This window comes from Hylobates moloch, unplaced genomic scaffold (genome assembly GCF_009828535.3).
Source record: "Hylobates moloch isolate HMO894 unplaced genomic scaffold, HMol_V3 SCAFFOLD_1, whole genome shotgun sequence".
NCBI classification, from domain to species: Eukaryota; Metazoa; Chordata; class Mammalia; order Primates; family Hylobatidae; genus Hylobates; species Hylobates moloch.
In genome coordinates this window covers 176480770-176505586 of record NW_026652276.1, presented here as the reverse complement: position 1 = coordinate 176505586, position 24817 = coordinate 176480770, and the positions used below count along the sequence as shown (strand labels likewise).

Genomic DNA, 24817 nt, shown 5'->3' with positions numbered 1-24817 from the left:
ATCTAGATATTATATAGATATATTTATAGATAATATAGATTAATATATTATATTTATAGATTATATAGATTAATATATTTATAGATTATATAGATTAATATATTATATTTATAGATTATATAGATTAATGTATTATATTTATAATCCTCACAATCCTCACAAAAATAAAGAAAATAACTTGTGCTCGAGAGGGCACAACTCATATATATATGTATATATATGGAACATATATATGTATACATATATATGTGTATATATGTATTTTTTTTTTCCACACTCACCTTTCAAGTATTGGCTGTGATTACATAAACTAGATTTTTGCCCAGCTTTCTGATAGACTTCTTTGGTGCTCTATCCTTCTTTATCCAATTACTTCATCACATACTCCACTAAACTTTATAATGCATGCTTTCATCATGTTAAGTAGCTACTCAGTAATTCTCAGCAGCTCTCTCTTTTCATATACGTGATTTTCTTTCAAGAGTCTTCATAATTTGGCTTAATCTGGATCATCAAATTTGTCTTTCTACTATTTTGTAATATTCAAAATGATTTGTAAAGAACATTCTCTTTATTATGCAACAAAGATGGTACATTTGCTATTAATTTTGTCCTTTTTGTTGTATTATTCTTAATGAAAATATTTACGTTGTTGCATCCATTTATCCAAATCTTTCCAGGCCATTATCAGTAGCTTATCATAGTTACTGTATTAAGAGGTTAGTACTCATAAGGATCTGAGTTCAAATCATAGCTCTGTGATTTCTTAGAAAGTGTGATTTTGTGTTATTTAACATTTTAATTCTCATTTTTCTCATATAAAATGCAAAAAGTCCCATCTGCCTGTTTAGAATGTTATAGGAATTACACAAAACTTAATTGGCATAGTGTGTAGACATGGAGTCATTCATTTCTACAGTATTTGTTGTGATCATACTTCATGCCAGGGGCTAGGGTTCTACAGCTGGATAAGACAGATCCAGCATTAGTCCTCTGGTGCTTACTGTATTGTAGGGAAGATCGGCATTAAACATAAACTTTCACAATATTCATGTAATTTTAATGAACATTCCTACAAGGATAATATCATATGAAAATAGATGATGCTGATTTAACTTGGTTGAGGACTGGAAATGAAATGAGATGGCTTCCCTAGCGGACATCTAAGTAGAGATGTGGGGGACTAAACAGAAGTTATGCCAAAATGTGTTTCAGTGTAACTCAATGTGCAGTAGTTGATTATTGTTATATTGGCATTGCTGTTACTACTACCTTCTTGAATCCTTTTCTGAACACTTCATTCCCATGAACTTCTGTTCTCTGAAAACCTATTGCACAGCATTTTATTCTTTTACTATTGTTGGCCTTCCTCTGTGTTTTTGCATTTTGTTTTACTCTTACTCCACTTTGCCTTGCAGTGTTCTTCTCATTTGCTGAAATGATCCTATTCTTGTTTTGACTCTTTTTGGAACTAGCTCAAATACTCTTAGGCATAATTAAATATCCCTGTTTTCGGGATCTCGTAGCACTTTGTAAGTAACTGTATTATACCAGTCATTGCTCTATGTTACATTTATTTTTCCCCCAAATATGTAGTTCTGAGGGCGGGAAACATGTTAAATTTATCTTTTCATTATAAATCCACATGTTGTCATCACAAAATGAGAACAAAAAAGTGTTTATTGAAAGTATGCTTGCCGGGCGCAGTGGCTCATGCCTGTAATCCCAGCACTTTGGGAGGCTGAGGCGGGCGGATCACAAGGTCGGGAGATCGAGACCATCCTGGCTAACACGGTGAAACCCCATCTCTACTAAAAATACAAAAATTAGCTGGGCATGGTAGCGGGTGCCTGTAGTCTCAATTACTCGGGAAGCTGTGGCAGGAGAATCGCTTGAACCTGAGAGGCAGAGGTTGCAGTGAGCCAAGATCCCACCATTGCACTCCAGCCCGGGCTACACAGTGAGACTCCGTTTCCAAAAAAAAAAAAAAAGAAAGTATGCTTGACAACTATGCTAGTTTTATGTCTCTAAGTAAATTCTAAAAGTTACTTAAGGGGAAGATTCCTGTCTTAATTCAATTTTATTTATCATTATCATAATATTGTAAAAATGGTATTATGTGTGTGTCTATATGCTGGTTGATTGAGAATACATTTTTGACATCTATTTAAATATGATAGAATCATTAATTAACATTTGACAATAAAATTTGACATATTCAGAAAACAATATGGAATGCATGATTCTATTTATTTTTCCACCTTCCTGCCTAACATTAAAACTACAAAAATAGGCCGGGCGTGGTGGCTCACGCTTGTAATCCCAGCACTTTGGGAGGCCGAGGCGGGCGGATCATGAGGTCAGGAGATCGAGACCACGGTGAAACCCCGTCTCTACTAAAAATACAAAAAATTAGCCGGGCATGGTGGCGGGCGCCTGTAGTCCCAGCTACTCGGAGAGGCTGAGGCAGGAGAAAGGCGTGAACCTGGGAGGCGGAGCTTGCAGTGAGCCGAGATCGCGCCACTGCACTCCAGCCTGGGCGGCAGAGCGAGACTCCCTCTCAAAAAAAAAAAAAAAAAACTACAAGAATATAAAATAGTAGTTGGAGAATTTAAAAATGCATAGGGTGCAATTTGATCTAGTTGATGTTTAAGTTACTTGCAACAATGATTAATACATGAAAGTATTCCTTTGTGAGTGAGAAGGCTCCCTTGTTGCTCAGAATGTTCTTTCATGTTAATATTTTTTTTTCAGGATTTTAAACAGTGAGGGAGGGGGTTTTATTTGTTCAAAAAAGCAAAGTTATTTTCTTAACTTTTTAGAGCTTACAGTAAGAGTAAAAAAAAAAAGGCATTGAAGTAATAATTCTCCTAAGACACAATAATGAGTCAATTTAGAGCTGTTAGGAAGAAGAATGCCATTTGGTGAAAACGTATATGTAAACACTCATCTTGAGCACTACTTTGCAGCATATTGTCAGAGGAGTAGTGCAAAATACTTCCCTTTAAAGAAGAATAGAAATCTCAAAATCTCACTTAGTTTAGTCATAATCGTTCTGTTTAGTAGTCTGTTTGCAGGAGAATATATGCTGTTGTATACGCACATATAATGCAACTAGTATAACTGGTACTGATTTTGCCATTTTTAAAATGAATGAAGTCCTATGCAAATGCAAATACGTCAACAAGAGTAAGAATTTTCAACTACATAGGTAACAATCTACAAAACTTGTCAATTATTACCATATGGATAAATACCGTATGGTAAATGTTATTTCATAGATAAAAAACAAGGAGTGTTAAAATTATTGATTTTAATGTAATTATGGGTTTGGAGTCAACCATATAACAGTCTGTAGCCTTCAGTTATTTGACTGAAAACATACACATCTAAATTACATAAATTTATGCTATAATTGCAAATTATCTAAACATCTAATAAAAAATATAGTCATTCCTTCAAAGCAATTACTAGTATTTGGATAGTAAATCATTATAGGGCTTCTTTTATAAATTGATTGCTTTTTTATAATTATACAATTCTACAGGATTTTTATCTATATACACATTTGGTAAATATATGTATACAGATAAACAACTTACAGACACGTACTGTGTATCACTTTATATACCTAGATTTATTAACTGAAAAGGAAGCCTTTTGTGCTATCAGGCTAAATTTTAAAGGTTATGAACTGTGCTGAAGATGCAATATTGATTTGTAAACTTGATACATTTAATAACTACATAGAGACTAAAGTAGGACATTTACAAAATTCATTCTTAGAAAAATATGTTTTAAAATATTATTATCATATGATGGATGATTTGAAGTTAGATCTATTTTGTTATAGAAAATAAATTTGAAAAATTATGCTCATGAAAATTTTAAAGATTTCGAAGTTTCATCCCATATATTCTCTGAGTAACAAAGTAAGACAAAATATTATACAAGATAGTTTTCATTTTTTATGTTGCAGTGGAGGAGTAATTTTATGCAGTCCCCAGATTTAAAGTTTGATTTGGAAAGAAGTTGGTAAGAACTTTTAAGTAAAACTATGTGGGTTTAGGTACTAGGTAAGTGAGTTTTAATATTACATAGGAAAGATCAGCATGTGTATTTAATAAAAAGATGAGAAATTGTCAATGAGAGAACTAATGACTGCTAGATACACTCCCTCCTTTCTATTTCTGAAACCTCTTTATGTATTGAGCCTAAAATAATGGACAGGCAATACAATGTTTGCAGACGATTTGTCTAAAACTGTGCAAGAATAGTCTACTACATGGGAATAGCATGTTCTCTCTGCAAGAAGGAAAGAGTCAACCTAAATGCAAAGAAAACGAAACACAAGACCCACGTTGAACAAATAATGCATCAAGCATTAAAGCTTATGTGTGGAAGAAATGAAAATAAATAAAAGGGGGAACCAAATGTATGCTTTTAACTAAGAAATTTTCTTTCTTTAAAAAACAAGAATATTATTTAATATTGATAATTTTAAAGTCATAATTATGTTGACACTGGTATCTATATTTATTTATTGAAATTAATAAATATTATCAAGTATGTAAAATATTCCAGATACTACATTGTAGAAAATTGTGTAGGTTGGCCGGGTGTGGTGGCTCATGCCTGTAATCCTAGCACTTTGAGAGGCCGAGGCAGGTGGATCTCTTGAGGCCAGGAGTTCGAGACCAGCCTAGCCAACATGGTGAAATTCCATCTCTGCTAAAAATACAAAAATTAGCCGGGGTGGTGGCTCATGCTTGTAATCCCAGCTACTCAGGAGGCTGAGGCCAGAGAATCACTTGAACCCGGGAGGCGGAGTTTGCAGTGAGCTGAGATCACGAGATGATGCCATTTAACTGTAGCCTAAGGAACAGAGTGAGACTCCAACTCGAAAGAAGAAAAAGAAAGAAAGAAAGAAAGAAAGAAAGAAAGAAAGAAAGAAAGAAAGAAAGAAAGAAAGAAAGAAAGAAAGAAAGAAGAAGGAAGGAAGGAAGGAAGGAAGGAAAGAAAGAAAGAAAGAAAGAAAGAAAGAAAGAAAGAAAGAAAGAAAGAAAGAGAGAATGGAAGGAAGGAGAAAGGGAGGGAGAGAGAGAGAGAAAGGAAGGAAGGAAGGAAGCAAGGAAAGGAAGGAAGGAAATTGTGTAGGTTAATATAAAGAATATTCTTTTACATAAAATATTTTATATTTCACATCTAACATAAAAAGTAAACGCCAAACTAAAATAGCACACACCTTATCAGGGCATGCTGGGTTAAGAATGCGGGTGGAGATTCAGAATGATAAATATTTACTGTCACGATCAGAAGCTATTCAGCTGAGTGCTTTACTAGTTTACCTACATTTGATCACAGTATTCCTTTGAGATAAAACAATATAATTAAAATTCAGTCTAACACTGTGGATAATCCAAAGTGGTTCCTAAAAATTCAATCAGGATTTGAGAAAATTGCTTTAATTTAGCTCCAATTTTTAGAAAATATCTTCATACTTTTCTCAAGATGAATATCCAGAAACTTAATGATGTATTAATAACCATGAGTGAAGAGTTTAAATAGAGTCATTTTGATGATAATGTTCTTTTTCTAACCTGCAAAGCATAGAATTCTGAGATGCTGTATTTAGAATCTAAATCAGTAAGTTATGAACAGATGAAATTCCATAATATTAAAATGTTATATTTTTTCCTAATAGATATGCAGGTTGTATTTTTATATAAGTCTACACACTACACTAAATTCTGAATTCTAGGCAGAGTACCCTAAGAATACTCCATTAGTATCAGAGTATCAATACTCTGGAGTATTAATTAATCAATGTTATACATGTGCCAAATGAATACATGCTGTTCACATAGATTTTTTAAAAGGCATTTTTTTAAACGCTCCCTCTAAACCTTCTCAACCTTTGAAATACCTGATTGTTAAGCAGGTTGTGTCATCTACTGCCAGTTGAAATCTTGATGGAGGAAGATAAAAGGCAATTTTTTTACCCAAATAAAATTTACCATTATCCTCAGAGAGCTTTAATTTGAAACTCAAACAGTGGAGCATAGTTTTCTTGTAGTGCCACTTTCAGTGATTATCTTTTGAATGTCCACGTGTACATACGAATGCCTTTGTTTCTACTTGTCTCCTTTGCACTGTCACTTTAAAACTCCCACTTCCTTCCAGTGTGGGGAAGAAAGCTGCCGCTGAACATCACAACACTTTTTCATATTTATTGCTTCCTGTGTGTCAGTTTCCAGGAATAAAATGTAAACTTTAACATAAACATGCTTTTTTCAATGTGATAAATGAGTGAAAAGATCTCCACAAAACTTTTGTGTCATACCTAATTCAGAATATCGAAGTTTGCAGACAAAGAATTTCTACTCTATTTTAAGCAAAGGGCATGAAATAAAAGTTAACAGATATTATTATCTGACAAATTCCAGTATTAGCCAGATTGGTTTTACCAAAATAGATCTTGAGGTATATTTCTTACTTCTTCCTTCCCTCCATGCCGCTTTCTTCCCTCCTTTAATTCTGAATGTACATAACCTCCAACTATTTCTTTGCTAACTTACTACATAAGGACTGTAACAGAAAATAACTTTTACTTGCACTTCTGTGTAAATGTTATTACGAAGAATTCATTTAAATTTATTTTCTGTTAGGTCATAGGTATACAAGGGATAAGACAATTGTATAATACCAACCAAAAAAAATCAAATATGTTAAAATTACAGGATAATATTTGTTAATCAATATAGATTATTCCTGACATATATTTGATATATGTCAAATATAGAAAATGACTCGTATTGAAATATGGAGATACTACGCTTTATTTTTGAGAGACTCCTTTGGTGTTATTTATCTAAGAATTCAAACTGGCTGGGGACATTTCTTTCATGTTCTAATTCTAATTTGCACCATGTAACTTTTTGCACAAGATAAACACAAAAATAACTAACATTTGAGAGATGAAGAAATGGTCTTCAACAGTTCAGAGAGTTTATGTGATGTGACTCCTACATGCAGATATATATCCTACTTCAAAGTCTTTAAGTACTATTACAGCACTTACCACAATATGTGTATGTATTTACTCATCTGACTTTTTGCTGTGTTGCCATGAGAGCATATATAATGGTAGACTACAATACAAGTCAGTGAACTTGTTCTGAAGAAGTAATGCATGAATTGAGATCAGAAGGATGAGAGGATGAGATGGATTTATTAAAGCAAATATCCAAGAGAAGATCTATCCATGCAACAAAAACAATAAATGCAATGTCCTAGGAGAAGAGAGATGAGGAATGAAAAGGAACTGAAAGAACAAGACATACAATGTAATATATATATATACAAATATATATATATATATTATAAAATACTATGCAGGCTTAAAAAGGAATGAGATCATGTTCTTTGCAGGGACATGACTGGAGCTGGAAGCCATAATCCTCAGCAAACTAACACAGGAACAGAAAACCAGACACTGCATGTTCTCATTTATAAGTGGGAGTCGAACAATGAGAATACATGGACACAGGGAGGGGAACAACACACATTGGTGCCTTTGGGGAGTTGGAAGGAGAGCATCAGGAAAAATAGCGAATGCACGCTGGGCTTAATACTTAGGTGATAGGTGCAGCAAACCACTATGGCACATGTTTACCATGTAACAAACCTGTACATGCATCCTAGAACTTAAAAAAAAAAGAAAAAGAAAAAGAAAGGATGCCAAGGTGGGAGGCACCAGGAACCAAAGGCCAATTTCTACAATTGCTAGGAAAAAAGGTAGGCAAAGGAATGTCTGTAAACAGAGGCTACCAGGCTACCATTTGCCTTTTTTGAAGTTTGTTCTGGCTTTGATGTGGAAGTCTGACTGGTTAGGGTAAGTCAGGCCAGCGAGGGGAGACGTGGAGAGAGTGGGATGTCAATTAAGATTGTTATTTCCTGAAAAGGAACCATATGCCTTGGTGATGTTTACACTTCTGGTCTGCTGCCCAGGAGAAAAGTCCACTTAGTTCATTACACACAGGCACCATCTTTGAGGCAAACGTCCTTCTTTCTATATTTTTAAATTACTTTCTCCCTACATCTAAGATCTTAAGTTTTTGCCTTTTTTTTTTTTTTTTGCCCATGTTATACTTTCACTGATCTTAAACAGACTCTGCTTTCCTGAACTTAAAGTACATATATTTTCAATGCTTTCTTTTTACCTTATTATTTTAAAGAAATTAAGGCCAATTCAAGGTTAAGGCTCCGCTGGCATTATTATATCTATTTGTATTCTAGAGCATTCATGTGCATATAACGACGGGTGTTCTTATGAAAGAATGTCACATATGTGCATGTCATCTGCTAGATATAAGATTGGGAACTGCAGCTATGGCATTCAAAATCTTAGAAAATCCTATGTTACGTGATAGTGGAATCTATGTTTCTAACATCATAATATGACACCGATTCTAAAATAAAAAAAAACCACCACCGCTAACAACTAAAACACACTTTGCAACACAAAAACTCACAAACCTGAAAGTACATCAAATTTATTAATTGCCCATTGAAATATTTTTGCTTTGAGTATTTGCTGTAGTTGAGAGATGGACAACGCCCAGGTAAATATATCTGTATATAGAACGGATCCACTTCAAAGGAATCACTTTTCCCACAGCAGACATTTATTTCCTTAAGTGGAAAACTGATAGAAGCCTACATTTACAGATATATATCCAAGCAGTCTAACATTAATTATATTGTTTATATAACACCTTCATAGTATTGTCTAAGATATTGTCACCCACCATGAGTAAACATACACACACACACACACACACACGCACAAACACAATATATAGTGTATATAGGTAATTTATTTATAATTTATATAAATAAATATACTGTGGATCTCTCTATATATTGCATCATATATATTGCATTATATATAATATATATTGCATTATATATTATATATTGCATTATATATAAATATGTTTATATATATTATTATATGCATATATAGCATTATATGTATATAATGCATTTATATATTGCATATAATGCATTTATATATGCATTTATATATTGCATATAATGCATTTATATATTGTATTTATATAATGTATTTATATATGTTATAATGCATTTATATATTGCATTTATATATTGTATATAATGCATTTATATATTGCATTTATATATTTATATTCCCATTGAAAACATTTGTAGGAAACTCCCTTCCGGATTTTTACCTACTTTAAACATAAATCTAACTGCATTTATTTCAATATTTTTTTCTATGTCAGACTTTATCTCTTTGGACTAGTAAGGTCTGAGGCTATAAATAACTTGGCTTATGCATTTTATCTGTTTTTTTCATGCCCTATGTCTTATGTCAACTAGTCTCCATTCTGTTCACTAAACCTTTATTGTAACAGATATTGTTTTTTTTTTTCTTTTCCTCTTTCATGTTATCCATGGGAGATCAAAGCATTTAGTCATTTTTGTCCACTGAATGCAGAGGTGTGTGTATGTGAAATTTTGCATGATTCCTGTGTTCAGGTTGCTTCTCTAATGTTTCCAGTTATTTTGTTTGATAATGTTTGATATGTGCTGACTGCTTCAACCGATAGAAATCATCTTAAATCCAACTACTTTTATGAGAATAAAAGTTCCTAAAGTATTGAAACAATATTCAGATTTTGTCTACTTTGATGAGGCAGTTGATTCATTTTCAATAAGTAATACTATTTTTATAAAAGATATCATAAACATTTTCCCTGAAATTACATAATATAGTTTATAATTAGACAATTTATGCATGAAGAGGTAAAAGACAACTATGTCTTAACAAGAATTATTGAATGTTACTAATAAGCATTCAATTTATTTTAATTTTTGAGTACAAAACGTTATAAACATCTTGAGGTACATGGAAAATTGTGGCTTTCATTCCCTTTTAAACATTTGGCAGTGAGAGTGAAGGCAATGTAACATAATGGAAAAGACTCTGAATTAGCTGTCAAGAGAATTGAGCTTAACTTCAGCTCTTACCACTAAGCAGCCAAGAGATTTAAAGATACTTTTTAACTAATTTGAGTTTAAATTTTCTATATTATAAAGTGAAGGATAGGAACTAGAGAAGCTGTACAGTAACTTTAAGCTATAGTATTTTATAAACATATTTTTTAGGAAGAATTTCACGGAAATTTTGGCCACAGCTTTTCTTTGGACATGTGTTTTTCTCAAAGTAAAATACCATATATTGTTGAGCTTTGTGTTCAGTATAGCATTAAGCATAAGTAGTTATGAGTATATAAAAATTTCCAAATGAATTTTTTTGCACTAAAATATTCCAGATGAAAATTATTTTCTTAGAAGCATTAGTTGAAAATAACTTCATTTTTGTCTTAGGACATTATTAAATTTTTTAGACTTCTCTAAATACAAGGTAGAAAAGTGAATAGGATAAAATTTTTTGTCATTTATGTGTCAAACACATAATTTCATTTTGTCTTTTCATTTCACCTCAAGCTGATTTTAATTCACAGACAGGAAATTACTGATTGCCTCTGACGCACCTTATAAAGCAGGTACACAAGTCACTTCTATTTTTCTGGATTTTCATATGATAAAAATTGAGATATTTTGCTTACATTTGCTTACACATACATTTTTCCCATTCTTCTGTTAGATAAATTATTATACATTTCTAGAAAATAAAATATGTTTACATATGTCTAAGATACTGTGCAATTTTAACATGAATTTTAAAATGTTTCCATATTGCAGTTAGAAAAGTTTGATCTGGTGTCAAGGTAGTACCTAGGAATGCTATCTAGCATGACAAGAATAAGATTCTTAAGGGCAAAGGTTACAATTGTCCCCAAGATTGAGGCCAGCAAAGGGCAAGTCAATGTGGGACACCAAACATCCATCTGTTCCAGGTGAAGCAATTTAAATATGAGGTAAGACAGTTATTAAATGCCAACAAAAGATAAATCAGAAGACAAATTTGCCAGGAGAAAAGCACTTAAAAGGATCTCGAACCCTGGCACGTATACAAAACCGCATTTGCAACACAAGAAAAATACAGACTTTCAAGCCTCTGTATAAAGCTTTGTGCTAATCTCAAGTGAGGAAACTGATTGAAACAGAAAGTAGTTTAATATGTTAATCAGTAATCTGTGTTCTTTAGTGTACATGCATAGTGAATAGATAAGTATTTTTTAATCACAACAAACATACAGGGGTATAAAAATGCTGGTTTAAGAGACTGGTTTAATGTCATTTCAGTGGCAGCGAAAGGCACACAATGAATCAGTGGCAGACTTGCGAATTGATTTTAGATCCCATTAGACTCGCTTTTTAACTGCTCAGCAATTCCTGGGATTGCTTTCAGGGACCAAAGATACACAATGGAATTAAAATGGCAGACTGGAACATAAAGATAAAATGAAAATGGAAAGTAGTCAATGGATGTGGTTTGATTTCTGATAATTTGAAATAATATTCTTTTTCATCTATAAATGTATAAATCTTAAAGCTGTATTTGGGTAGTATTACCAAATATTCTATCATTTTTACAGAAGTAGATTTTAAATTACTAAAGAATAATACCAAAATATTCAAGGATAAAAATAATTGCATTCAATGAAAGTTGAATACCTATGGCATTCGATTTTTTAGCGCAATGATTAAAGGATGAACCTTCACATAAAGATATATTTCTCCAAATACATTTGTTCCTGCTGGAATTTCCAAAGATTCATAAGTACAAAATTAGAACAAAACATAGCCTTTGGAAAAAAAAAATGTAATATTTCAATATTCTTACAGCTAGGGATAGCTTGAAAAGGCCCATTTACATTAGAAATAATAAAGAGTATGACCATCTTCTGATATTTAATAATAATTTATGCTATATAAAATTAAGTATTTGCTGATTCTTAGAGTATAATTGGTTGATAATATACTGGTATTCAGACTTTTCTGTGTATTTGAAATATTACATGATCAAAATATTAGGAAAAAGTAAAAGGACATGCTTCATTGCTAAACTTACTTTGAATGAGAGTTGGAAAACATTTATTTTTATTTTTATTTTAAGTACTCTATTTCAAAATATTTTTTATTAATGCTACAAATCCTAACTTTTTCCTTTTGGTAAAAAATATAGTTATATTTTTCTTTGATTGTAAAACAAGTTACTGCTCTTCTTCTTGTCCAGGTAGAAGTAAGAGTAGGTGGGTTTTATTTATCTTTGCTCAATCCCTAGAATTTCTACAGAGAGAATTAGTGGTAACAGAATAACTGTTTTGTGGGGTATCCTAGCACTAGTTTTATTAAAACACAACTCCCAGTTTATGTTATTACCATAATCTTTTAAAGGACTCTGTGAGTTTGCCACTGCCAAGGAATTTTACCAAGGTGACATACACTATTTCAGCATGAAGAATTTAATGCTACTTTCAAGAAGGTTCTTGATAATGCAAATTGTATTGGATTTAACTTGAAATTCAAAGTTTTGAGTGTTTAGAACTAAGTATTAATAAACACATCATATAGCATAATCTCAATGGGGTATAATATTGATGCCATTAGAAAGGCCATTTGTTATGATGGGTATGAGGACAGATGATTTACTGGCTGTGTGATGTTATGTAACATGTTGAACCTCCCTGAGCCTTAGTTTCCTCAACTGAGAAACAGAGATAATGCTTCTTTCACAGAATTATTAAAATTAAATTATATAATTTTGATAAAGCTATCAACCATGCCAACAATAATAGCCTCTAATAGTAATGAAAGTAATAACAACAATCATGGGCAATAGTTATAGCAGAAGATAAACTGAATAGAATAACCAGAGATTATTTAGGAATTGCATTTTCATTAAAAATTCACATAATTATTATAAGCTATAATGTAGTAAAGAAGTATAAATAAAGCGTGGCTTAGTGATTCTTGATGTTAAAATTTACTGTTTCTAAGTGTTATATATTAAATCTTGTTTCTTTCTGTTTAGTTGTTTTTTGTTTTTTGAATTTTTTTTAAAGAAAAGTGCATTTGAATTACTTTCACATATACATTCCCCAAAATAGCATTTTCTTTATTTACGAGTATGGAGAAACTCTCCTTTGTGATATGCTATCAATGCAAAATTCACATAACTTTGCCTATAGTAGCTTAATGTTTTATGCACAAAATAAATGCAGCTTAACGCAGCTGATTTATAAGCTCAGGAGTTAAAATTAAATGTTTATGAACCACAATATGCTATAAAACAAGTTTGACTAATTCACAAAAGAATCGTAAACCCTTTTTTTAATGAGGAGTTTAAACAGTGTCATCACCTCAGTTATATTTCATCTAATGACTTATGAGATCTATTATTTAGATATCTTGATGTTTTCATTTGAGAATTGTAATTTTACGCAGCATCTTTCACTCAATATCAGAATAGGGTCTTATCATGTCACTACTGAACTTTTGCTACAGCCTCAAAAGAGGATGTTATGTATATGTCTTTTCTCCCATATTTATGCCAGAAATATGTTTCAAAGTGAATCATAGCAATAGTGGTTTTGTCTGGCTGAAAACTTGCATGGTTCTTGACTAGCTTCCCTAAACTGAACTTGATCCTAACTTTCTCATCTCCTTTTTCTGAAAAGCAGTAAACCCTATGCACACTAGGCTATTTGCCATTTCCCCGTTGTACTACAATCATTTATGTTTTTCTCCTTCCATTCTCTGTTTCTATAGCCTATCTTCCAAATCTATCAATATCTCATCCATTTCCAAATTCCAGTTCGAATAAGATGGCCTTTGTTTAGCTCATCAAGTGTTCCCTTATTTACACTCATCACTTTGTCCAAACGACCTGTGCACTAAGTATTTCTGAAGTGTAAATCCAGGAGAAAAAAATCACTCCGACATAGTCCTCTAAACCAGAACTAATCATTTTACTTTTCTTCTCCTATTGTATGGTGCTGGAATTTCCTTTTAAAGATGCAGGTTCTGGATTCACACATGAACTACTGAATAGCATGTTTGCCTCGGGTCTATTACAAAACAATCACGAAAAACCTTACTTTTCTCATTAGTAAAATTAGGATACTGAGAGTAGCTACCTTATCAGATTTTGTGATAATTAAGTAAAGTAATACTTTTAAAGTACAGGATATATATTCACTGTTCAATCAATATTAGTTATTGGGAGTATGATTTGTACTATTGCAGATGTCTTTACCAACACTGAAGTTAGATTTTTGTTTCTATGTGAGCCCTTTGAGGGAAGATATTTGTGTTTGTATTCCTTACAATTAATATTAGAAAATTAAGAAAAATTATTCCTAGGTTTTTATTAAAGCCATTCTTATCACTACTGAATCATTCATGTGAATACAAATTGCTTCCAAGGTCTTCTGGGCATTGTTAATTGCAGTTGAGCAGTATTGTAGCCTCAAATTTGAAGAAACATAGATATGAATGTTAAGCCTCCATTATTTTCTAGTACTCTCTCAGATATATCTAATAAAACCTTTATTGCAGAAGGTTTGCTCATGATGCTTTTCTTTTTCACCTCAGTGCTGTTCTCATTACCTCATGCTGATTCTCATCCATGTCCCTGCTATTTCTATTTCCCCAGCTCTCATCCTGTAGGAGAATCATGGTGCAATGCTGAGATTGAACACAAAGATACAGCTAACTAATCAGACTGCTTCCCCATGGTACCCTATGATGTCATTTTTTTTTCTTTACAGTGCAATTGCATTTATATCAGTACAAACACATCTTAGCAATTTAGATTATGATATATCTTCTGACTTGTTATAATTGCATGTGTATGCTTTTACAGCAAGACTGTTAGATCCATAAGGTTAGGTCCTTTCCATATAAAAAGCTTTCATGAAATATCATGGATAACAAGAGGGGTTCCATAACTTTGGATACAAACGAAGCTATGACATCATTATCCTCCTTTTCACTGTTCCAGAGTAATAGTTATTTATTTTATCTTCTCTTGGAAATAAGGATTCTCTCCACATATTTGTATATTGGTGAATGTCAACTGACATTATGCAATATTTGAAGCTTTCACCATAAAATGATCTGAAAATTTACCATTATGTTAAAACCACTGTGCAACTATAACACAATGGTTTTCTCCTCCCACTCTCTTGAAGTTCAATTGTGCAACATGTCAGGTTTGCTGGGTTATACTCCAGTTAGTTCTAACCGCTAGATTTCATTCAGTTTTGGTGACAATGATGTTTTTAAGGGGGTAAATGTAAAACAGTTTAAATAATATTATCATAAGCAACAATATTGGATTTCAACTATCAGATATTAATTTTTACACAAATGCTCATGTAGGTATGATGATCACCTGTCATTCTGCATTCTATCTTTGCTTTACCTTGTAGGACTGAGCTGTCCTATATGGGAGCTACTAGCCAAATGAAACTATTGAACATGTGAAATGAGACTAGTCTAAATTTAGTTGAGCTATAAGTCTCATAAAAACTCTAAATTTCAAAGGCAGTACAAAAATAATGTCAAAGTTATTAATAATTTTATATTGATTATATATTTAAATAATATTTTGGATACATTTAGTTAAAATAAATATATTACAAATAATCTCACCTGTGGTTATTTTTATTCCTTTTAATGTAGCTACTAGAAAAACTAAAATTACATATGCAGCTAGCATTATACTGCCTTTGAACAGAGGTGTTCTAGAAAACCCTAACTTTGGTAGACTCTAATGGAAATTACAAAAATGAAGTTTTAAACAAGGGTGCTAGTCTAAGCCCTATCACCAATAAACTGTGTGAATTTGTGTTAGTGATATCAACTCATATGACTTATTTCAAGATGCTAATTTAGGATAAAAGTGTGACTATAAAAGTGTGCTTTTCTACTTATCTGCCTTAAGAGAGTTTCTTGACTTATTTTTTACAAATCATGGTAATGTTTCTATTATGAAATATGAGTTTTAGTCCTTTTTTTAAACCACAAGCTATCTGGCTTTGGCTGTGGAAGACAATGATCTACACGTACTAACTGGATGAGACATTAATCCAGTAAGGAAAACAGCAGTATTAAAGCTATGCAGACCAAATGTGCGAAGTCTGGAGCAGCAGAGAGCCATCGGGACTCATAGACCAGGGCTATAAAATTAGGGCAAGGAGAGTATCCTCTGGTGTGAACACAGAGAAGGAGATTGCATTATCTCTCTCTCTCTTTTTTTTTAACAGAGTCTCACTCTTGTTGCCCAGTAGTGTGATCTTGGCTCACCGCAACCTCTGCCTCCCAGATTCAAGCAAGTAATTCTCCTGCCTCAGCCACCAGAGTAGCTGGGATTACAGATGCCCGCCACCACACCTGGCTATTTTTTGTATTTTTAGTAGAGATGGGGTTTCACCATGTTGGTCAGGCTGGTTTCGAACTCCTGACTTCAAACGATCTGCCCACCTCAGCTTCCCAAAGTGCTGGGATTACAGGCGTGAGTCACTGTGTCCGGCCTACACTATCTTTTTAAAAACACTTGTAAGGTGTCTTCTAGCATGCAGTCAGAGTTACCACATATTGTATGGGGGTTTTTTTGACAGTAACTAAGTATATGCTCTTTATATTTAAAATTAAGTACCAACAAAATTGGAAAAGAAATCCAATTAAAATTAGTTATAGCAATGCAACATGACAATGACATTGCTATGTATACTGAAAAGTAAATACAATTTTGCAGTGTGAACATAGTCCTAGTATCCAGAAGCTACAGTCATTACAGTTGGCAAATACACTTTCATGTGCTCTGGGATGATTTAATTCTCTCACCATTTTTCTCTATTTCAACCACAGCAAAATCTTCCTTCATACCGTGCACTCTGGCCTTACTTTGGCCCTTAGCTGGCAGAATATAGCATTTGCATATCGAGTCAGGCTTTGTTTCTTTCTTATTAGCCCAATACAATTAAAGGAGCATTTTTGGCATTTAAATAATCATAAGCTTCAAGCAAATGAGGGCACTAAAATTTTAAATTAAAAAAAAATATGACTGTGGGATAGCCATCCAAATAATTAGAATGTGCTTATATCATTTTTTCACATTATTATCAGAATAAATCATCACAGTTAAAAACAAGACTGAGAGATAACTCACTGATGTCCATTTATCAGAAACACATTGCAAGAGGGGATGAAGGTATTCTGATTTCAGGAAATTCAGTCTAAGTTTGTTATGCTACTTTTCTTATATTTAAAAAAAATTACAAATTTACTCCTTGTTTCTCATCTGCAGACTCAAGTTGTGTTTCCACTCTTAAACTTTGGTTTTAAAATGAAGTTATTTACACAAGGAGACAAAGAGGTAAAAAGTGAAAATAAAAATAAAACATAGAACTAGAGTTGAGAGGTAAAAGAAGGATCATGAAGCCTGGAGAAGGAAAGAGAAGATGAAAAAGTACCAAACAGGTGAACAGGCAATGGGATTTAGTGTTATTCTTCATGTTTTTGTAAATTTAATATTTATAACAAATAAATGGAAGCTTTTATGAATAGAAATTTCCTCTTATAGTCGATTATATGGGAAATATGTGTAAGGGAATCAATAAAAAGAGGACCCATATATGAGAAAGAGTAAGTAGGAGATAAATAACTCCAGTGACTGTCTCACCCCAGTAAATGTAAGAGCTTTGATCTGAACTAGGTATTAGTATACAAGGAATAGGAAAACATGTTTATGGTTAATATTAACTGTATACGATGTAGTCCTTATCTGCATTGATTTCTGGTGAATAAAGAAGTCATTTAAAAATCAGATACTAGGCCCGGTGCGGTGGCTCACGCTTGTAATCCCAGCACTTTGGGAGGCCGAGGCGGGCGGATCACGAGGTCAGGAGATCGAGACCACGGTGAAACCCCATCTCTACTAAAAAATACAAAAAATTAGCCAGGTGTGGTGGTGGGTGCCTGTAGTCCCAGCTACTCGGAGAGGCTGAGGCAGGAGAATGGTGTGAACCCGGGAGGCAGAGCTTGCAGTGAGCCGAGATAGCACCACTGCACTCCAGCCTGGGCAACAGAGCGAGACTCCGTTTCAAAAAAAAAAAAAAAAAAATCAGATACTATAGTGCTCACTTCGGCAGCACACATACTAAAAAATAAAGTACTATAGATAATATATTATTTTAATAGGTGATTGGGAATGGCATTATTGTACCAATATGGCCTTATAAAAACTGTTTAAATTTGTCCAAATACTTTACCTGGCAATAGGTATGCTATATGTGCTAAAAACACAAAACTAAATATCCTTCAAGGCAAGAATTTAATGCTAACATTTCCATTTCTATCTGTCACTGTTTTTAGGGGAAAAAAAGCTGTCAAGTATTATCAGTAAAAACCTTTACAATTGAACATACAAGAGGTACAGGATAAATGAATGTTAGTCTCATAACTATTGTGTTTATATATCAAATATTCAGGGAAATCAAGTCAAAATATAAAATGCTCAATTGAAATGTTTTAATTAAGGGTGTGAAGGATGTTCATTTGGATTTTGGTACCTATTTTTTTAGCATTTTGAAATTTTTTTATTGTTTCAAATTATGACTTAGGTCACTTTACTCCCTCACTTAAGCACTAGTTCTATTAATTTTGAGAAATAGTCTTACTGATAATATTTAGAATTTATAACTTTAACAGTCCAAGCAAAAATACACTAGTGAGTTGTTATCTCAGAATTTATTAACTGCAAAGCTTCTCCTCAAGTACAAAGAGCAGAACATTTTAAAATTTAATTTTGAATATAAATGATGGTACTTTATTAAGCATAGTAACTTGTACAAGTCTATCTTCCAACATGATTCAAGTATTGAAAGATTAGGAAAGAAAAACCTAGAAACCACTATGGACTTAACTCTAATCACATTTGGCTCAGGTCCGTAGTGCAAATGAGGGATACGCTGCATCTGATGGAGACAATGAACAGTTGAGTTGCCAATGAATCTCGACTTTTCTCACTGAGGCTAGCATGCTACAAAATAAATATAGACTCCAATGTAAGATCTCAGAAAGGCAATCCACCTACCCAAAAGCAACTCCTTGTTGTTTTCCCAAGATATCTGAATTTCTCAGCTCCAGTACCAATTCGTAGAAATAAACTTGCTCTTCATTGGACTACATAGTATAATAAATTGAAAGAAGAAACTCAACTAGAATGGGTTAGATTAGATGTATAAATTAGTCGACAGAGCATTACCTAGTACTTAAATAACATTTTGGCCTGGGGGACTGTTACTAAGAGGATTGATTCAAAGTTTTGCATCAGAGCACACTCCTATTTCTAGTGGAAGGAAAGAACCAGACAAAACATTTTATTTCATATATAGATATATTGGTTGTCATTGTGGAAATGACCTTAGAGATAGCCATTAAGCCTCATTGCATTTCTTAATGTCCCTTTGGTTCTATCATAAATCTCAATCATGACATTATGAGAGTATTTATGGAGTTAATACAATTCAGCTCTCATCTGGGCCTGCCTTATTTTTTTTTTTATTTTTTTTTATTTTTTAGATTTCCTGCCAGTAAGTAGAAAAGACCCATTGGAATTTGAGAAAACATCCTGAGACGTCTTCGAAAATCTGTACTTCTCCTAAATTCATACTTTGTTTTATTAACAGATGTAAATTTGAAGGGGAAATACCATATACTGTAAGCCATTTGGGAATATTCTGCGTCTCAAGGATGACTCACGTTTTTCATTTCAATGGCATGGATGCTGAGAGCTTAAACTCCAAACTCATCTGTACTCTAACTCTAAATCATTTTTTCCATGAACTCTGCAAGCATTTTATGATAAACACACACATGTGTATGACGTATGTGACCTCACTGGCAGTTTTCTGCAGTGTCAAGTGTTATTGGAAGATACCCAAGAATTGATTGACACATATCTTACAGAACTGGAGTTAATTAATAGGTCTACCAATTCCCAAATGTACCACAGGAAAGAGAAAATCTGTTTAAGACAGCAATCAATGACATACTGTGTGTAGTCAGGAGGCATTCATGATACAGCTAAAGTAGATTTTGGAATACGGTATTCAGGAGTGTAAATACAGTCAGGTGACACATAACATTTTGGTTAATGATGAATGGCATGTAGGATGGTAAGCCCCTAGGATTATAATGGATCTAAAAAATTCTTATTGCATAGTGACCTCATAGCCATTGGAAAGCCTTGTCTCTGTTTACATGTGTTTAGATGAACAAATATTTATTATTATGCTACATATTGCCTACAATATTCAGTACAGTAACATGCTGTACAGGTTTATAGCCTTAGGAGCAATAGGCTCCACCATATAGCCTAGGTATATAGTAGGCTATCCCATCTAGGTTGGTGTAAGTACACTGTATGATTTTTGCACAACAGTAAAATAGCCTAAGGACATATTTCTCAGATTCTCTGTTGTTAAATGACGCATGACTGTATTGCTGTTAAAATGCCTGAAGAGTAAAAGAGGTCTATTTTCATAACTAGAAGATGAAACTGAAGGTTATTTTGCAAACGGTTGTATTATTACTTTAAAGGAACTATTAATTTCCTCCTATAAGATCCAAAGCTATTAAATAAGGAAGTAAGCCCTGATTTCCTTCAAAGTGATGTTTTTACTTCTGGGACATTCTGCCATATAAGATGATAAGTCTATAATGTCATTTTCTGACAATGGAGTTTCAACATTCTTGAAAACAGAATGTAAGATGATAAGTTGTTTTAAAGGAAGAACACTGCAAAGAAAAAACTGAATGTTTAAATGTCCACAAAAGTCTTAATAAAAGCAACAAATGATGTCTTTTTTTCTGTGATAAAATTATTTATAATATGTCTAGACAAAATTTTAAAAGGAGATTTGTCTTTCATTATTTCACATTGCATGGGGCAGGTAATAGCAAAGTACACACACAACATCTAAACTAGAATTTAGGAGAAAAATAGGTCCTTTATCTGAAAAGTTGTCCTTGAGAACAAAAGTTGATATATTCAAACTCTGTGAGAGTTTATGAACTCTAAGCCAATAATCCTGGCCTCTGTTTCAATTGCTATTTTATTTCTCACTCTCCCGATCTTTCTATTACTGTCTTCTCCCGATAGTATGAAGTATACACTGTCTCTTTTTTTCAACTTCACCAACAGCGTAACAGTTTAAATCCAAAGGTAGTGTTTTAAGTATAATATAGGTGAATTTAAAGCAGATTCTCTCTTAAGGCAGCTTAAGCATTGAAAATTAAATTTAATGTAGTCTAGACAAGCTATATTGATAATATCTTTTCCAGAATTTCATAGATTGACTGTCTAGACTGCTTCAAATTCCCCAGGTAATTGCATAATCATCTTACTTCTGATCCCCTAAACAGTCTGGAACAGTATTTCACAATCTATAGTTATCATGCAAATCAAAATCACTGAGCTTCTGAAGGAGGACCTCTCTCAAAGGCTGTGAGTTTCAGAGTCTCAGGAAAATACTTGCATTTCAATTTCCCACCTCAGAATGCTCAGACGGGAAGCTTTATATACTGGCTATTTGGGTAGAGGAAATCCTGGTAAATGGCCTGGCTCCAGAACCTGTACCTCTTCATTTCCCCAGCTGCCCACCCATACAGCAGCAATGAGTAGTTGATGAGTGGAAGAGGAAATAGACTGTTAACTCTATTAAAATCTCAACTTCAAAAATCAACATTTCAGTAAAATGATAAAAATGCAAGAATAGCTTATGGCATTTTAATTTAAATGACCATCAACATCGTGTAAGCCTCACATTTAAAAAGGGGAAGTTAAGAGAGGTGCAGAATCACCCGGCAGCCATGAGAACCCAGTGCCATAATTTACAATCTCTGATGAAGTGAGAAACATTTAAGAGGGCAAAGTGACAATTGCTAGCAAGCAAAATAGCAACACAGCTTTTAGGCTGTGATGCAGATTTAAAATGTAAAAATACAAAATGCAAGGTATAGTCTTGCATTTTAAAATATGTATAGTTTCTAATATTAATTGACTTTTTTCAGCCACCATTATCCATTAGACAATGTTTAACTTTCACAACTGTATGAGGTACAGACCATTTTCCTTACAAATTTCTAGCTTAGAAACTTAGATACAGAGGAGGTAAATAATTTGCACCAGATTAAGCAGCTAGTACCAAGCTGAGGTTGAATGCAAGTCCTGCAGTCTGAGGCTAGAGGATATGCTTTTAACAATGATGGGATTAAAACTCCTTGAGTTTCTACAGGGGAAAAAAAAAAAAAAGGCAATGGGTCATACTGTGCTAGGAGCAGTGGAAGGCAGTTAGAGGTAATAAGTCAACCTTGCATTTAAAATATACATACACTGAGAATCAAAAGATTGTTTTTAGTTTGTGTTGCATGTTATGAGACAGAGTCTCAGAGAAGTTAAATAATATTTCCAGTGCTCCACAGCTAGTAAGTTGTAGAGCAAGATCTGAAGCTAGATGTGACACCAAAGTCCAGGTCCTTTCTGCTAATTTGTGCTAAAGGTTCAGCATTCCTGCTGGGCATGGTGGCTCATGCCTGTAATCCAAGCACTTTGGGAGGCTGAGGTGGGTGGATTGCCTGAGCTCAGGAGTTCGAGACCAGCCTGAGCAACATGGTGAAACCCTGTCTCTACTAAAATACAAAAAATTAGCCGGGCATGTCGGCTTGCACCTGTGATCCCAGCTACTTGGGAGGTTGAGACAGGAGAATTGCTTGAACCTGGGAGGCAGAGGTTGCAGTGAGCCGAGATTGTGCCACTGCACTCTAGCCTGGGCACCAGAGTAAGACTCCATACTCACACACACACACACAAAAAAAGGTCAGCATTTCTGATTCCATTGCCAATCATGTAGAGCATAATTCCTGACGCATGTAAAAAGTGCAATATCATGTGGAGGGAGTTCTCTAGAGCTACCTTCAGAATATAGAAAAGTGAGACAATCACCTTGGGCCCAAGTTTTAGGACAACTGATGTATTACAATAGGAACTGGTTGAGAAGACAGCAAAAAGACAGTGACTAAATCAGGTGCTAAAACAAATTACGTGTACAAAGTCTCCAGCACCATGTGCATAAATTTATCCCTAATTTAATCAATGTAAAACAAGCAACTTCACTAGAATTGCCTGTCCTAAAGTTACTTTTTACTTAAAATTCTTCAGTCTGTCAGCATAAATACTATACATATGGATTTATAAAAAAGAGAAGAAGGAAGGATGTGGTTGGGGAAATAGGATGATGAGGAGTGACTGGCAACTGGTGAGATCTTGGGAATGTGTCTTCCCTGGTTCATCAAGAAGAAAAAATAATTGTGTTTAGTCTAGAAACCGCATAATCTCTAAAGGTGCTTTCTTATACAAAGAAGATATAACACAAACTGTTTTGATTTCTAATTCATTTGAGTCAAAAGACATATTTGTATCACTTTGGGACACTTTATGAAATTTAGGGAGAGAGTCTAAAATTTAAGTTATAAAGAAGTAACTACCAGGTCAATTTTATTTTAACTTTAGGATATCAGAAATATTTCAAGAATAAGTCCTTTATTTGTTGAGTATTTCTGAATTCCAGTTTTGAAGAAAATTCTGTCACCAATGATTTTCTCACCACGTGAACACTTTTGTTCCTCTTAGGATTTTGTGCCAAAAATTACAAGAGGGTTTATAATTGAAGGCTATTGATAAGTCAAATTCACCAAACTGCTTTCAAAGTTAGCAACTTTTTCTTTATCTTGATTTTTACTTAAATGTACATAATTTCCTCACTAAAACATCTTTACAAGGAGTAGACAGATTTTCTTAAAAAACGTATTTTTTTCTTTTCCATACCACCAAATTAACAACCAAAAATACACAATCAAATCTTAGCCAAGCAAGAATACAAATGTGAATAATGTGAGTCAAACTTGAGATTAGATCATTGTGCAAATGTATGGTATCCTATCTTAATCCCTAGGCAGAAGAAAACAACTGGGTGGCAGACACTTCTGGCTGAGGACGGAAATGGAGGAGAAGGCTGGCAATATACAAATGAAGGAGAAAACACCACACATTCAGCCTGCTGACATCTGCTGCACATGCAAAATGGATTGGACTCTGTAATCCAGGGTGAAAACAAATGCTTTCTTCCTTCCTTCCTCCTGCTCCCTAGTTTTTGTTGAGTGATGTTCTCATTCTTTTTGCATTCACAGATTAAAATTAATAACAGCATCTGAATTTGAAGTAGGTCCCACTGAATAGTGAACCAGAAGCAAAATGAACTGAAGAAATTAGTAATGAAGCATTTTGACTAGAAAGGGGTCATGGACAAATACAATTTTTTAAAAGCCAGCTTTACCTCAGGATGATGTCCAATTTCAATGTAGGTGCAAATTGGATGAAAAGCCCCCGTTCCACAGGCATACAAGTGAGTCTGATTATAAGCCTTAAGTACCTTGATGAAATTAGCACATTCTTTCTGTAAGACAAAAGGAAAACCAAAGAGTTTCAGCAATCAGCATGACTGAGGTATCCTCTAGGGTGCTAGGCATGCTGGAACAGATTTGTCTTTTGTTTTTTTGTTTTTTTTTTTGGCATCCCTTTCACAACATCTTAAGGACTTATTTATTATTCTATTGTTTTGCTTATATTATAATATGCATTAAAATATAGAGTTTTTTACTCTGGTGAGAACAATTATTTTATGCCGTTCCATCAGTCTTCCATTAAAACTACTTTTAAGTTATTTATACAAAAGTGGACAAAAAATTT

The 24817-nt window shown here is 33.5% G+C and overlaps 1 protein-coding gene across 3 annotated transcripts in view; it reads right to left on the bottom strand.

The window, feature by feature from the left end:
* The window catches only part of SEMA3A (semaphorin 3A), a 423701-nt gene that overhangs the window by 123263 nt on the left and 275621 nt on the right, over positions 1 to 24817 (bottom strand). For all 3 annotated transcript variants that reach the window (XM_058425206.1, XM_032761201.2, XM_058425215.1), the window contains one exon: positions 24405 to 24524. In XM_058425206.1, the coding sequence (XP_058281189.1) occupies positions 24405 to 24524 (120 nt within the window). The remainder of the gene's footprint in view (positions 1 to 24404; positions 24525 to 24817) is intronic.